Raw genomic sequence first — 16,703 nt, 5'->3', positions numbered from 1 at the left:
TGAACTACATCAGTGAGGATTTGGTCTGTTCCACTACAAAGTGGAGAACTGATCCAACTTCAAAGTGAAGAGCAAAGAGCCAATAATCAGCTTTGTATGGAGATTCATTTACATACACGCACGCACACGCACACACACACACACACACACACACACACACACACACACACACACACACACACACACACACACACACACACACACACACACACACACAGAGAGATCAGTGTCAACTAGAATAAAAGAGAGAGGGGGGAGGTTACTGGACATTTCCCTGGCTTTTACACAGACCCCGGTGTAGGAGGGGTTGCACATTATATTGTGTACTACTGTATAATATATCGTACTTCATACATATGTATAGATGTATTCCTGCATTCCAGATTCCTTCAGATTGACTATAATGCTGACATTCAGCAGCATAGTGAATAAGCAAACTAAGGGCAAAGAACGTTGTTCTATTATATTCACAATATTTAGATTTAAAACCTTTAAAAAAACAGACGCAATATGGCCATGGTTACGTTTAGTCTTTTCTAAAGTCAATTGGCTGCACCAGATCAAAACTCAGCTGCGTCACACATGTACAATTATGCACACATACACATATGCATGTGTTTGGATTTATGATCGGATGTCAAGTTCCTCCACAACACATCCAGAGAAATGTCAGTCAGTGCCAGAGAGAGATCCTTACTAACTAATCTTTACATTTCCATCAACGAAGCCAGACCCCATAACAGACACTTTGTTGATGAGTACAGAGCGGCAGAGATGAGTACACTTGCACTGCTATTATGGTCCTCAGCGCTGAAACGACCCAATCTGGGTCTACTACATCAGTGGTTCTCAACCTGTGGGTCGGGACCCCCAGAGTGGTCCGCAGATTATTTTGGGGGGTCCCCAGATGATAAACGTAATGTGCAATATTGTTTTCTCTCTCAACAGTAAACCAACATAAAGTTTAAGTGTATATTGGGTATCTGCACATTTCTAAAGCGTCAAAAACTTTTTATAATAGAAATTGTGAAAATAGCAGCTCACATGCTCACAACGCCTCGCAACAATAGAACCGTGTTAGTGCTCGTCAGGATGGGGGGTCCCCAGTTAAATTATTATTATTTGGGGGGTCGTGGCCTGAAAAGGTTGAGAACCACTGTACTACATGAATAAAACACTAATCTACACAGGTGGGAGAGGAATTTGCATGAGGTTGGAAGATGCCCCAAGGATTACGGTAAAAAGAAACGACCTGGATTGTGTCCACATAGCTGTCCACACTGACCTCAATGCAAGCTAGGCCATCTTGGCCTGTGGTCTGGCTCACCGGAGAGCAGTCTGTTTAGTGTGAGGAGGAGCCAAAACGCTCAAAATGTCACCCACCTTGGAGCTCATTTATTAAATCAACTGTAGCAGTGGTTCTCAACCTTTTCAGGCCGCAAACCCCAAAATAATCATATTTTAACTGGGCACCTCCTCCCCCCACCCTGACGAGCACTAAGAGTTGAGGCATTACATTTTGTATAACATGGTTCTATTGTGAAAATAACAGGTCTACATGCTCACAACGTTGTGAGCATGTAGATCGGCTATTTTCACAATTTCTGCCTCTAATATTTGACAATTTTCGTTTGTCATTTTAGAGGTATTAAAAAAGTCTTTAAACTGTCACTTTAGAAATGTGCATATACCCTCTATACACTTAAACTTTGTTGGTTTGTTTACTGTTGAGTGAGAAAACAATGTTGCACATTAAGTTAATCATCTGGGGACCCCCAAAAATAATTAGGGGATCCCCCTGGGGGTAACGACCCCCAGGTTGAGAACCACTGAACTATAATAGGAGCATCCTATGCAGTTTGGGTTTCGAGCCTTCCACTCCACTGAGTCAGCAAATTGCTTATTCATTGAAAAGTTAAAGTGTGCTTTGAACAAGGCCCCATGCGCAATGGCAGTATTTTTAGATTTCAAGAAAGCATTTGACTCTGTCAGCCATCAGGTCCTCTTGTCCAAACTAACACATTTCAACTTGTCCCCAGAGGCCATCAAATGGTTTACATCATACCTATCAAATAGAGAACAGTGTGTAAGCATAAATGGCATCAAGTCTCCTTATCACACTTGCTCGGTTGGTGTCCCCCAGGGATCAATAGTAGGACCAATTCTGTTTTCTCTGTTCATAAACGACCTACCTGATGTATGTAAAGATGTACATATCCAGATGTACGCAGATGATGCGGTTATACTGACTCATGGAAAGAGCTATGCAGAGGTGTCAACGGTTTTAACTTCTGTTCTGACCAGCGTTCAGGACTGGCTTACAGACTCATGCCTGCTCCTGAATGCAAAAAAGACGGTCTGCATGGCTTTTTCCAAAAGACCAGTTGTGATGGAGTCATCAAATGTGTTTCTGGGTGGAGAGGAACTTGAACTTGTGCCAGAGTTCAAGTACCTCGGGGTCATGTTAGACTCAACCCTAACCTTTAAAAAACATGTAAAAAAGGTTACAAACACAATCAAGTTCAACCTTCAGAACTTTAAACAAATCAGACCTTGTTTGGCAGTTAGTGCTGCTAAATCTTATCTCCAATGCATGATCCAATCACACATTGAGTACTGTTTCACAAACTGGTCTTGCACAGGTATAACGATTCTCAAACCCATTGAACAGCTATATAAGAGTGCGCTTAAGGTATTCGATAGGAAACCCCGCTCATATCACCATTGTAATATTCTTCAGAGGTACCGTTTTTTGAGTTTCGCTAATTTTAAGGTATTTAAACAGGTCAGTATCATATATAAGACCCTAAATGGTCTATGCCCACCTCCCCTAAAGGAATTCATAAAAAGGAAGCCCGATAGAGGACTCAATACTAGAGCAATCACTAGAGGGGATTGCGAAGTACCGTACCGGGTAACCGCTTTTGGAAAAAACACCCTTTCAGTGCAGGGATGTTCAATCTGGAATGACCTACCTCTAACAATAAGAGACTGTTTGTCATTTCCATCCTTCAAGTTCAATCTAAAAAAATGGTTAGTTGACAATCAAACCTGTGACCATGTATAGTTTTAAGAGTACAGCTCATGTCATGTACGTATATTTTTAACTTTTCTTTTCTAATGTAGGGTACTGTTAGTAATATGTGTTGTTTTTGTTGTTTTCTCTTGGTTGAGGAAAAATAGTATTGTATGTATGTTCTTAGGCGCCCTCTCCTAATGTAGGGTTACTGTTTGTTGGTATGTATTGTTTTGTCTTCATGTGGGGACTACGGATGAAATTTAGCATTCTTGCTAATTCCGGCTTATTTACATTGCTTTCATGTAGTGTTCATTAATATGCATTGTCCCGTCTAAATAAACAAATAAAGTAAAGTAAAGTATAATAGGAGCCTGATCTTTTTATTTTATTTATTTTTTCAATTTCATCGGATAACAGCGCCAGCCAGATCCGATCTTGACGTTTACAGACTGCAGAGTCGCATTGAATAGTGTAACCATAGCCCATGTCTCTCTTTCCCATCTATCTATCTCTCCACCTCTTTCTCTCGCTCCTCACATTACTGTAAGTGGGCAATAGGTAACTGCCAGTGGGAGCTCTCAACACATCCACATCAAATGACCATTTAATCACTCCTCTTCCCATATCTCTCCCTCCTTCTCTCTCTCTCCTCCCGTCTCCCCATCCTTCATTCCAGACGCCATTTGACCTCCCCGGGGAGCAGAAATCATTTAATAAAGCCTCTCGAACAGAGAGACTGTCAGCGGTCATCATGCCGCTGTTAGTTTTCTGCCAGACTCGTCTTCTCCACGATGCAACGGCTTGCGTTCATGACAGACCAGCATGTAATGTTATTTAGTTGAGCCTCTTATACTACAGGGTAACTTAAAAATAAACACAATTAGCATAAGCCTCAGTTCCTAGATCACTGATTCTCAACCTGCGGGTCGGGACCCCTCATGATTTTAGTAGGGGGGGTCCCCAGATGACAATGAAGTGACACAATTTAAGAATTTACCTAAAAAAGAAGAAGAAAAGAAAAGGACCATTACTGCATCAAGTCATCAACAATCTATACTATGAAAAACGTTCAAACATTGGCCAAATTGTCAAATAATATAAGAAAGAGACAAAAAAAGAAAAGAAAATAGAAGATAGTAGATCTGCTATTTTCACAATATTTATCTGTGGAATTAGTCACAATGCTGCATTCCAAGTGCTTGTCAGGGTGGGGGGGTCCCCCGTTCAAACTTCAAATATGATTATTTTGGGGGGTCACGGCCTGAAAAGGTTGAGAACCACTGTTCCTGGATCACTGCTACAACCAACCAGCAAAACGACTACAAGAACTGAGAGACAGTGGACACTCAATACTCCTGAGATCCTGGAGAGGACGTGAAAAGGAGACGTGCCGAATGCAGACGCAAGAATAGGCATTTCCCACCGTCTATCTCATTAAAATATTGAACTGCCTGCTCTCCTTTGAAAAAATATCCAAACTAATGAACCCTATACGGTGTTTGAGGCAGTATCAGTGTATAAAATACTGATAGAACTGTATCTGTGTCGAGGTGAGCAATTAGAAGATGGGGGAACACACGTCATAATTGATCGGCGGTCGTGACTCTCTGGATAAATGGAATGGAGGAAGGTCAGGATCTGTCGTTGCGCTTCAAAGGGCAGACACGACACGCAGTGTCACATGTTTGCTCCCATGCAGGGATAAACACATTTTCACACACACACACACACACACACACACACACACACACACACACACACACACACACACACACACACACACACACACACACACACACACACACACACACACACACACACACACACACACACACACACACACACACACACACACACACACACGGTCCCTGTGTTGGTGCCCTGAGGCTAAGAACATGCTGTGTGTGTCTGTGTCATGTCAGAGCTAAAGCTCCATGTACAGACACAGACATAAGATACTACAGTTTCAATACATAATGTATTAGTATAACATCACCAGCTACTAACAGTACCACAAACACTACTAACGGTAACAGCGCCATTAACACTAGCAGCACTTCCGTAGCCTGTGATATACTGTAACAGTACCAGTAGACAAAAACCAGACACTAGACAGCACACATCTGTAGAGGACTACATATAAAACTGATTAAAAGGACTGATTATTAACTGTTAAACTAGGGATTTTCCACAATTGCAACACCTTTCATTACACACACACACACACACACACAGCTCTCATTCCTTTTGTCCCATCCAGATTTGAGCAAAAGACAGCAAACAGAGATTAGTTTGAACACTGAGACTGAAGTACATCCAAAGGCGGCACGCGATAAGACAGAACTTGACTCCAATTCAACGATACCGCCACTTGCCAAACTTTTACTTTTTTTTAATGATACAGTGTTCTTCAGCTAGACACCACACACTTAAAGGTACACACACATCCTAATTATCAGCTACTTCCAAATGCCACATCGAGACTGTAGCCTTCACAACGACAGAGGAAGAGGAGGAGGGAGCCACATTAAAGAGCTGCTGGTGAGGGAGGGAGGCTGTCTGAAGTCCTTCCTTACAACTACTAAATCACAACTGTTATGCTTCAACACATTCAGCTCACAACAATACTGTACCGTTTGAATGATGGCAACGCAACCCTAGATTTAAGCTCCTGTCCAGCTGACTAACAGAAAAGTGTAAGTCATTTAGAATGACAAGAAAAGAACCAGGTGAGTCATAAACTCTCTTTCGGATAAATCGGCTCATTCGTCCATTTTGGAAATGCTCCAGGCAGGAACATTCTAAGTAGACAGGACTCCTTGCTAGATGAATGGAGAGTTGTCTAAATCTAATGTTCCCACATAGTATACAATAAATTTCATTTTTAGAAACACAGCAGAATTTTATACAAAATGGTTTATTACAATTTTGCTCCAAAGTAAACTCACTATTGTCACAGAACAACACAGAGGTTAACAACGATTGTTTTCCCTGTGCCATTGAAAAAGCTTTCAGGCGGTTAACTCAATTAATTATCAATTATCTGTCTACCGTAACTGGCTTGAATCCACTTACATATGAACCCTCGCTAGCCAAAATCTTAAGAAAACTAGAAGTTTTCTTGCCGTAATCTTATGTTATTATTATATTCCAGAACAAGTGGTACAGGTCAAAGTTTTCATAACTCCATCCCATCTCCACCGCAGCTCCGAGCGTGAGCGGTGGGGTTTTGCGATAAATCAAATTCCTGTGTGTCCTTGTGATGCATTTGGCAATAAAGTATTTCTGATTCTGAATCACAATTTTTTTAATCGCTCGAAGATTCTTTTTTTTTTTTTATCTGTCGTTCATAATGAACAATGATAAATACTCTCCACAGTGTTTATGTCTCGAATGGGCCACCGTAGTGGACTACGGCGGCCCAAAGGGTATTTGGATGAAATCACGGGTGAAATCTAATTTTGCAAGACTTCCTCAAGTACAAACACTGAGAGTATTTAGTCATTATGAAAGACAGTTATCTCCAAAATAAATACATTTTGGAGTTATAAAAAGAAGCAATTACCGTAAAAAAATAGTTTTTCTCCCCCCACCCCTGTACCACTCGTTACTCCACTGGGATACTGTAACATCAGATTAAGGTAAGAAACGGCTAGTTTGGAATTCTCCTTTAAATACCGAAAGTTTTCCTACCAAACAAACATTCACGTCAGTCCACAATCCTGCTCTCAGTTTGTAACGTGTAATATAACATTATTGTTCTAGGTGTTGGAATAAGCATCCCATTGGATGCATCTGGATCCATTCCATAGATTTCATGCCGTGCTGATGCTGCCAGTAGAAGACAGACAGAATAAAATAGTATGAATGGCTGGTCTAAAAACGACATAAACACATGAACTCTAGCATCTTTATTATGGGCATGGCAAATTAGGCGAACATAACACTGTCACCTAACAACTGCACTACCAGAATAGGTACCATCACCACTTCTTTTTTTTGTGTGTTCAGTATCTTACTGACAAGTCAGTCCAAGAGCACACACACATTAGTAAGCTAAGCAGGCTGATACTGTATTCCCTCGGCTGCTTACAAATCATATTTCTGAGGAAAGTAGGATAGGAGTGGAGAGTTAGATGTAAAATCTAACACACACAGTACAGGGACTTAAACAGGCTTTTCACAGCGCAGACCATGAAACATCCAAAAACATTGTCAGATAGCTGGCACACTCACATGCACACAAGTGATTGAGTGCATGCACACAAGTGACTGAGTGCATGCGCATGCAGGCCATAGGCACAGGCACACAGCAACACATCACACACAGTACTGACATACAAAATGCACACACCCACATGACACGCACACACAGAGAAGTTCTGAATTTTGTTCATGGCCGTTCATGGAGATCCAACAGGATATCAAAGACTATGGAGAGAGGATTTAAATAGGATTTAAACACAATCTGACTGAACACTACTAGTGAACATCCACACTATATATACCAGTAAGACTCCCTAATCGGGAGATAAGCGTTATCTCCACAATTAAATAGGCCAAAAGTTTGTTTTACCAATTATCAAGACATACGGGCAGTTGACAGTTTGCCATGGTTACTCATTGAAGTTGAATCTCCATATATGGAGATAACCTACGCATCACACTAAGTCTGACCTCACCAGCCCATATTTGGGCATGAGCAACTTATGTCTCCATATATGGAGATATGATATGATAGGGGCGGCATAGCTCAGGGGTAGAGAAACTGGTATTAGAGCACGAAGGGTATAAATCCCGAAGGGTTCCCAGTTCGAATCCGGGCTCCCCCTGAGTTAATGTCGAAGGGTCCTTGGGCAAGACTCTGAACCCCTAATTGCCTCCGGTGAGTAGGTTGGTGCCTTGCATGGCTTCCTCCGCCACCGGTGTATGAATGTGTGTGTGAATGGGTGAATGTAATGCACAATCTATGTAAAGCGCTTTGGATTAAAAGCGCTATATAAATGCACCATTTACCATTTTATGATGACATCACACAGTCCTCAGCCGATGATGTGGCGTGATGTCATACAATACACAAACGAGCCCTACAGTATAAAGGGGCAATTCTTGCCAGGAAAGAAGCATTTCTTCGACTCAGACCTTATTGCCAGGGTTGGCTTATAGCAGCTGTCGGTAGGACCATATATGGATTCTGTTAGTGTGGATCTCCTAACAGGGCATCATCTGGGATACAATCCCTTTTATGCCCATATATGGAGATCCCTAACAGAATCCCTTTCATGCCCATATATGGAGATCCCTAACAGAATCCCTTTTATGCCCATATATGGAGATCCCTAACAGCATCCCTTTTATGCCCATATATGGAGATCACTAACAGCTAACAGAATCCCTTTTATGCCCATATATGGAGATCCCTAACAGAATCCCTTTTATGCCCATATATGGAGATCCCTAACAGAATCCCCTTTATGCCCATATATGGAGATCCCTAACAGAATCCCTTTTATGCCCATATATGGAGATCCCTAACAGAATCCCTTTTATGCCCATATATGGAGATCCCTAACAGAATCCCTTGTATGCCCATATATGGAGATCCCTAACAGAATCCCTTTTATGCCCATATATGGAGATCCCTAACAGAATCCCTTTTATGCCCATATATTATGGAGAAATCCCTGCTCTGAGTATCTGACATCAGTGTGATGTCACCTGTTTATGCCCATATATGGAGATCCCTGCTCTGCGTATCTGGTTGCTATGGTAAACAGTTGGTTGCTAGGGTAAAAAAACATGGTTGCTATGGTAAACAGTTGGTTGCTAGGGTAAACAGTTGGTTGCTAGGGTAAAACCATGGTTGCTAAGGTGGTTGCTAACGTACACTAACAGACCAGCAACAACAGACTGTTGCCACAGCAACGTACACAAAGGTTTGTGTACACATGTGGTGTGATGTCATACTGATGCGGAGATATGAGCAGGGCAAAGGTGTGACGTGTGACGGACGGACGGACGGACGGACGGACGGCGGAGATTTTCATAGTAAACTGCTCCCTGACGGTCGCAACTATATACCAGTAAGACTCCCTAATCGGGAGATAAGCGACCGTAGGTCACATGTATACACAAAGAGGGCTGTAACTGCCATTGGTTCCTAGTTGTGTGGGCAATGTGTAGACATACTGTGTACCGATGTGCGTGATTTTAGGGCAAAATCTGTAGGAGCAGTGTCCAAAAATGTGTTTTGCAAGAATGGGCCTCATGGTGGCGCTAGAAGAGGGCCATGTGAGAAATGAGGGGTGGGGTCTCTGCGTTGCCTTGGCGGACGAATAGGTACCGGCCCCGGCTCTCCCGGACGCTCCTAGCCCGAGTTACGGCATTTTATGTGAGCTGCAGTGGAGGGGGTCCTCCACTGGGGGCGCCACCACTTTGGCATCCGTTCTGGAGCACCAGGAGTCGGTGGTCCCCGGGAATTCCCCGTGAGCAGCCCCGTTGGGGTGGTCATTTGGTCATTTTTGCACATTTGGTCATTTTTTACATCTGGGGGTCCCCCAGGGACCTGGGGGTCCCTGGAGCTCGGGGGGTCCTTGGAGGTTGTAGTTTGGCAGGCAAGGAGTGTGTGTGCAAAATTTTGCATGGATCGGGGCAACGGTTGCGGAGATATGAGCAGGGCAATAGTGTGACGTGTGAGGTGTGACAGACAGACTGACTGACTGACTGACTGACTGACTGACTGATGGACTCACTCACAGTTTGTGCAGGTTTTGATAGTAAGTGCGACCTACGGTCGCAACTATATGTTTGAAATACTTGAAAATCCTTGCCTATAATGATCGACATCATCTGCATGACTGCAGATATGTTGTCATAGGGGCGCTCGCTGGCCTAGTGGTCCAGGCGCATACCACATACTGTAGGCTTTGATGCCTGACAGCGCGTCGTTGGTTCAAGTCCTGATCCCGACGCCTTTGCTCACTCCCCATCTCTCTCCCCCTTTCCTGTCTACCTACTATCTCAGCAACACCAACTCACGACGGCCAAAGACAGATTTTGTTCGGCGGTTCCCGACATTCGGTCGTGTTTGAAGTCACCATTATTACAGAAATATATACTGCATGCTATGCTGAACGTAATCCACTTAGTGTCATCTTTTCAAAATGCATATTTACCGTACAGTTTGTGTTTATATGCTTATTTCGCAATACCTATTGCGCAATCCTCTGTAGAGCCAATGTGTCATTATCATCATCAAAGTCTCAGGTTACAAGAGGGAAGGGGGGGGTCAGCTGCACAGGGAGAGAGAGAGAGAGAGGTAGGTACAGTACAGTACAGTAAGGTACGGTACAATAAGGTACAGTAGAGTACAGTACAGTAAGATACAGTAGATTACAGTACAGTAAAATACAGTAGATTACAGTACAGTAAGATACAGTACAGCAAGGTTCAGTAGAGTACAGCAAAGTACAGTACAATACGGTACAGCAAAGTACAGTAGAGTACAGCAAAGTACAGTACAAGTACAGAAAAGTACAGTACAATACGGTACAGTCATGTACAGTAGAGTACAGCAAAGTACAGTAATGTAAAGTAGAGTACAATAGAGTACAGCAAAGTACAGTAAGGTAAAGTAGAGTACAGTTGAGTACATTAAAGTACAGTACAGTAAGGTGTAGTAAGGTACAGTAGAGTACATTAAAGTACAGTACAGTAAGGTATAGTAAGGTACAGTAGAGTACATTAAAGTACAGTACAGTAAGGTACAGTAGAGTACATTAAAGTACAGTACACTAAGGTACAGTAGAGTACAGTAAAGTACAGTACAGTAAGTGGATGGATGGATGAATGTGGATGGATGGTTGGATGGATGGATGGATGGATGGATGTGGATGGATGGATGAATGTGGATGGATGGATGAATGTGGATGGACGGATGGATGTGGATGGATGGATGGATGGATGGATGGATGCATGGATGTGGATGGATGGATGGATGGATGCATGGATGGATGGATGGATGCATGGATGTGGACGGATGGATGGATGGATGTGGATGGATGGATGGATGGATGTGGATGTGGATGTGGATGGATGGATGGATGGATGGATGTGGATGGATGGATGTGGATGGATGGATGGATGGATGGATGTGGATGGATGGATGGATGGATGTGGATGGATGGATGGATGGATGTGGATGGAAGGATGGATGTGGATGGATGGATGGATGTCGATGGGTGGATGGATTGTGGATGGATGGATGGATGGATGGATGTGGATGGATGGATGGATGGATGTGGATGGATGGATGGATGGATGGATGGATGTGGATGGATGGATGGATGGATGTGGATGGATGGATGGATGGATGGATGCATGGATGGTTGGATGGATGGATGGATGTGGATGGATGGATGGATGGATGGATGGATGTGGATGGATGGATGTATGGATGGATGGGTGGATGGATGGATGGATGGATGTGGATGGATGGATGTGGATGGATGCATGGATGGATGGATGGATGGATGTGGATGGATGCATGTATGTGATGGATGGATGGATGCATGGATGGATGGATGGATGGATGGATGGATGTGGATGGATGGATGGATGGATGGATGGTTGGATGGATGGATGTGGATGGATGGATGGATGAATGGATGGATGGATGTGGATGGATGGATGTGGATGGATGGATGTGGATGGATGGATGGATGGATGGATGTGGATGGATGCGTGGATGGATGGATGGATGTGGATGGATGGATGTGGATGGATGGATGGATGGATGGATGGATGTGGATGGATGGATGGATGTGGATGGATGTGGATGGATGGATGGATGGATGGATGGATGGATGGATGTGGATGGATGTGGATGGATGGATGGATGGATGGATGGATGCGTGGATGGATGGATGGATGGATGGATGTGGATGGATGGATGGATGGATGGATGGATGTGGATGGATGGATGGATGGATGGATGGATGGATGCGTGGATGGATGGATGGATGGATGGATGTGGATGGATGGATGGATGGATGGGTGGATGGATGTGGGTGGATCACTGCTGCAACGTAGCTGTGAGCGCCTGCGAAGCAGGCGCGATCTCTAGATGTGAGCGGCCCGAAGGGCCGCGAACCTCTAGTACTATCAATAAAAGGCAACAAAAAAAGCCCCAAAGAAATATCTTATATATATATAAAAATAAAGTCAAATAATGGTTTATTTAGGTCATGTTTTCTCTACATTTCCACCGTTGCGTCGTCTCAACAGTGTATCTCCCATGTTCTCACACCAACATGCTGTCTTTCTGGACACTCTGTCCACGATGACATCAGTGGTAAATCCCTCTAACTATGAGAGGAGCATTCTTTGGTGTCAGTCAGGCGAGAGGCCAGATACTCTGACTGCAAGGCCTGGCCAAGCCTTCAGACTCTCAACCCATTCACTTTTAGGCAATGACATGAGTTTTTGTAGGTTTTTTGCCTGTAAGTGATTATACAAAGTTTTACAGTTCTAGCAGCTGGATGCACAACAAAGAGAAAAAAGCTTGTGTCATATTGTGAGCTTGTAGATCTGCTATTTTATCTAATTTTGCGTGACAAAAAGTATAAAATAGGTCCTCGACTCATCTATGATGATGGAAATCATTAACCCTTTCAAAACGGGAAAGCATCCGTGTAATTTTAGGCTTTAGCGTTGGCTATTCAAAAATAGCAGATATACAAGCTTGTACATCTGCTGTTTTTGACCACTTTTGAAAGTGATCTAGAAGGCATTGTAGAATCGGCCTCAGGTCTTATCTTGTGTTAAAAGATTAAATATGGACAAGTAAAAGTATGGAATTCAAAATTTACTTGAGTGAAAGTACAAACGTATTGGTATTAAAATGTACTTATAGTACTAAAAGTAAAAATACAAACTGTTTGAAAATAGCAGATCTACTTGTAGATCGTCTATTTTCAAATAGCCACGGTATAAAATAGGGCTAAAGTGGTTAATATATGTTTTACAATATTATAATTTATACCTGCAAAGTAACTAGTAACTAAGAGTTGTAGTGTAGAATAAAAGTATCGGAAATTGTATAGGGAGGGCAGGAATTGTACATACTCAAGTAAAGTACAAACACCTCAAAGTTGTACTTGAGTACAGTACTTAAGTAAACACACTTAATTACTTTACACCACTGGTTTCTGCCCAACAGCAAGGATACTGTATGCACTCTAGATAGATAGCGTTAAGGGGGAGTGTTTCGCTGTTTATACTGTATGTAATATGTGTCATCTTTTCGACACCCAAACCTAACCCTTACCCTAACCTCAACGGGGTGAGTTGCTAACCCTCCCGACGGTCCGTTGTCAAAATGGTCGTTCGAAAGAGTGAGATTTCCCTGCGTTAAAGGACAACTTTGTTTTTTACAACAAGGGTTCATATTTTAGATATTTAGAAGAAAAAATTATTGTTAAAATGTTTTCATTTATTTCTATCGTTTAGGGATTTTGATTTGCATGGATGTTTTTATTTTACTTGTGACACTTGCTTTGTCAATGTAGACGTATGTTTTCTCATGCCAATAAAGCTCCTTTGAATTGAAAATTGAATTGACTCTAGATAGATAGCGTTACGGTAGGATAGTGTACCAACAGCTGTACTGTATGACTCTAGATAGATAGCGTTACGGTAGGATAGTGTACCAGCAGCTGTACTGTATGACTCTAGATAGATAGCGTTACGGTAGGATAGTGTACCAGCAGCTGTACTGTATGACTTTAGATAGATAGCGTTACGGTAGGATAGTGTACCTCTAGCTGTACTGTATGACTCTAGATAGATAGCGTTACGGTAGGATAGTGTACCTCCAGCTGTACTGTATGACTCTAGATAGATAGCGTTACGGTAGGATAGTGTACCACCAGCTGTACTGTATGACTCTAGATAGATAGCGTTACGGTAGGATAGTGTACCAGCAGCTGTACTGTATGACTTTAGATAGATAGCGTTACGGTAGGATAGTGTACCACCAGCTGTACTGTATGACTCTAGATAGATAGCGTTACGGTAGGATAGTGTACCTCTAGCTGTACTGTATGACTCTAGATAAATAGCATTACGGTAGGATAGTGTACCTCTAGCTGTACTGTATGACTCTAGATAGATAGCGTTACGGTAGGATAGTGTACCACCAGCTGCCAAGTGTCAGACTGAGCCATGACATCAGTGGGGAACTCCTCCTCAGACTGTGGCAGAGACATTCCTCAGTGACAGCTGGGCAGGAGGCCAACCGCATTTCCAGTCTGCCTCACATATTACACACATAAACATCTCATACACACACACACACACACACACACACACACACACACACGTCACAACACGACCCCTCCGACATGGCACTGACTGACTTGGCTAAAAGGTTGGCTGACTGACTGGATGGATGGATGGAAGAAAGGCTGGCTAAGTGACTGACTATTTGGCATCGCTGAATGGACTAGCTAGCCAATCCGGTTGGGTGGTTGTCTGGGTAGGATGTTTGTCTGCATGCAAGTAGACTGCTTGAGAAATAATATATGATTGATTTGGTGAGTTTGCAAACTAACAACTATTTAATGTATGAGAGACCAGCCGGTTGACTGACTCGCTCACTGACCAATCTGGTTGGGCATCGTCAAAGAAGAATTCGGTCCACTTGCAGCACTGCAGAAGTCTGTAATCGAGAGCCTACTCACTGCTCACTGACTGACTGACTGACTGACTGACCGACCACAGCAGCATTTACTCCTTCATTCATTCAACCTCCATTCCGCCTCCTCCTTCCCTCATTCACTCAGGTCAAGTACTCCAGCAGGACACGATGCCCCATTTTCACACTGCCTGCACACCACCAGTACCTTTAAAATCACACATTCACACAGGACCCATCAAACATGTACGTGCGTGTGCACACACACACACACACACACACACACACAGCACCAATAAAAAGGTACCTGGAATCGGAGCATTAGCACACCTGCACCTGAAGAAAACCGCTACATTCGATTGCAACAACCCAGCTGAATCGAAGCAAATCAGACCAACTGAGGAACACAAAACAGGAATAGTTTATGGAATGAAATGCATGAATGCCAAGTTTTTGGTTTTTGAATGACTCACCGGTGCGTTCAATATAGTCGACACATTTCTCGATGAAAAGGGGAATAGGTCGTTCGTGGGTCACCAGGTTCTGCAGGGGAACCCCAAAATAGTTACTCTCCCAGTTCCTCCTGGTGGGAGGGTAGAGAGGCTTGGGGGGCTTTCCTGATTTTGGCTGGAGGGAGGGAGAGAGAAACAAGGGAAGAGAGAGAAAGAGAGAGAGAGAGAGAGAGAGAGAGAGAGAGAGAGAGAGAGAGAGAGAGAGAGAGAGAGAGAGAGAGGAGACATGCAGGAGGGTAAGATAAGGTAGAAAGAAGAAACAGGAAAAAAGTGTCAGACAACAGAAAAAAACAGACAAAGCACAAAGAAAAGTAATAAAGACAGCAAATTGAACGGGGGACAGATAAAGGGAGAGCCAGTGGGATGAAGAGAGAAAGAGTGAGAGAGAGAGAGAGAGAGGGAGGTGGAGAGAAGAAACAGGAGAACACAGGCGACGTTATTCAAAGTGAAGCAAGCAAACAAGGTGGCTTCTTTGATTTTCCCACAGTTCTCAGTTCTTCAAAGTATCTGTGGGGCCCATAGCGGTTTGGGCTCTCTAATTGGCCAAGACACAGGATAAATAACTTCCATTTTGTAGCGGAGCTTCCCTCTGCACTTCTTTCCTTCCATTATCAAAGACGGTTTTTAAATGTTACAACAATGCCCATATTCATGGCAGCTCTGTAGCTCCAGGGGCTGTTTTTGCACAGATTTGCACACTAGCTCTTATCTGATTTGTGCCACTCTGCGTGTGTGTGCATGAGTGCATGTGTGTGTTCAAGATTCTTCACGGTAGCTTCTAAGCCGGGCGCTGGGGAAAACTCTCTCATGACATGCATGCACCAAACACGTGTTAAGTTGTGTTGTATCTGTTCCTCACTTCTACCATCTTCAACATACAGTCACTGTACGTGTGCGTGCGTCAGTCTAAACCAGTGGTCCCCAAATGTTTTAGCCGTGGCCCACAAGAGAAATTAAGACGTTTAGACGCCCGGGATTCAAACTTGTGAAAATAGCCGATCTAAAAGCTCACAACGCGGCACAAAGCGACGCGTTGTGAGCTTGTAGCACTTGTAGATCGCCTATTTTCACTACGTCTTAATTTTTCGTTGATTTCTTCATGAGATTACTGAAAAATAATCGAATTTTGTTTTTAATTCATGAAGGAAATAGCTTTTTTTGGGACTGTTTTTTGAAAATATTTTTGAATAATAATTAAAAAAGGGAAAAAAATAAAAGGGACCCATAAAAATCTGTCTGAGACCCACAAATGCATCCCGACCCACAGTTTGGGAAACAGTGGTCTAAACCATGGGTTTCAACGTTTTCAGGCCAAGGACCCCTTAGTTGAGAGAGAGATGAAGCAGGGACCCCCACAATCACTTCATAGATTCCATATAGTTTCATCGTTTGACAGCACAATCATTGTGTATTTTGGATTCATGTCAATTTGTGTTTTCAGATACTTAACCACTTGAACCGTCATTACCTAATAAAC

General features: G+C 43.1%; 1 protein-coding gene across 1 annotated transcript in view; it reads right to left on the bottom strand.

The window, feature by feature from the left end:
* arhgap5 (Rho GTPase activating protein 5) overlaps window positions 1-16,703 on the bottom strand; it is a 51,950-nt gene that overhangs the window by 21,738 nt on the left and 13,509 nt on the right. The window contains 1 exon segment of the mRNA XM_080750549.1: window positions 15,188-15,341. Coding sequence (XP_080606675.1) covers window positions 15,188-15,341 — 154 coding nt within the window.

Source organism: Nannobrachium achirus, assembly GCF_963921795.1.
Source record: "Nannobrachium achirus genome assembly, chromosome: 20".
In the NCBI taxonomy this organism is placed as follows: Eukaryota; Metazoa; Chordata; class Actinopteri; order Myctophiformes; family Myctophidae; genus Nannobrachium; species Nannobrachium achirus.
This window is presented reverse-complemented; position numbering and strand designations above follow the sequence as displayed.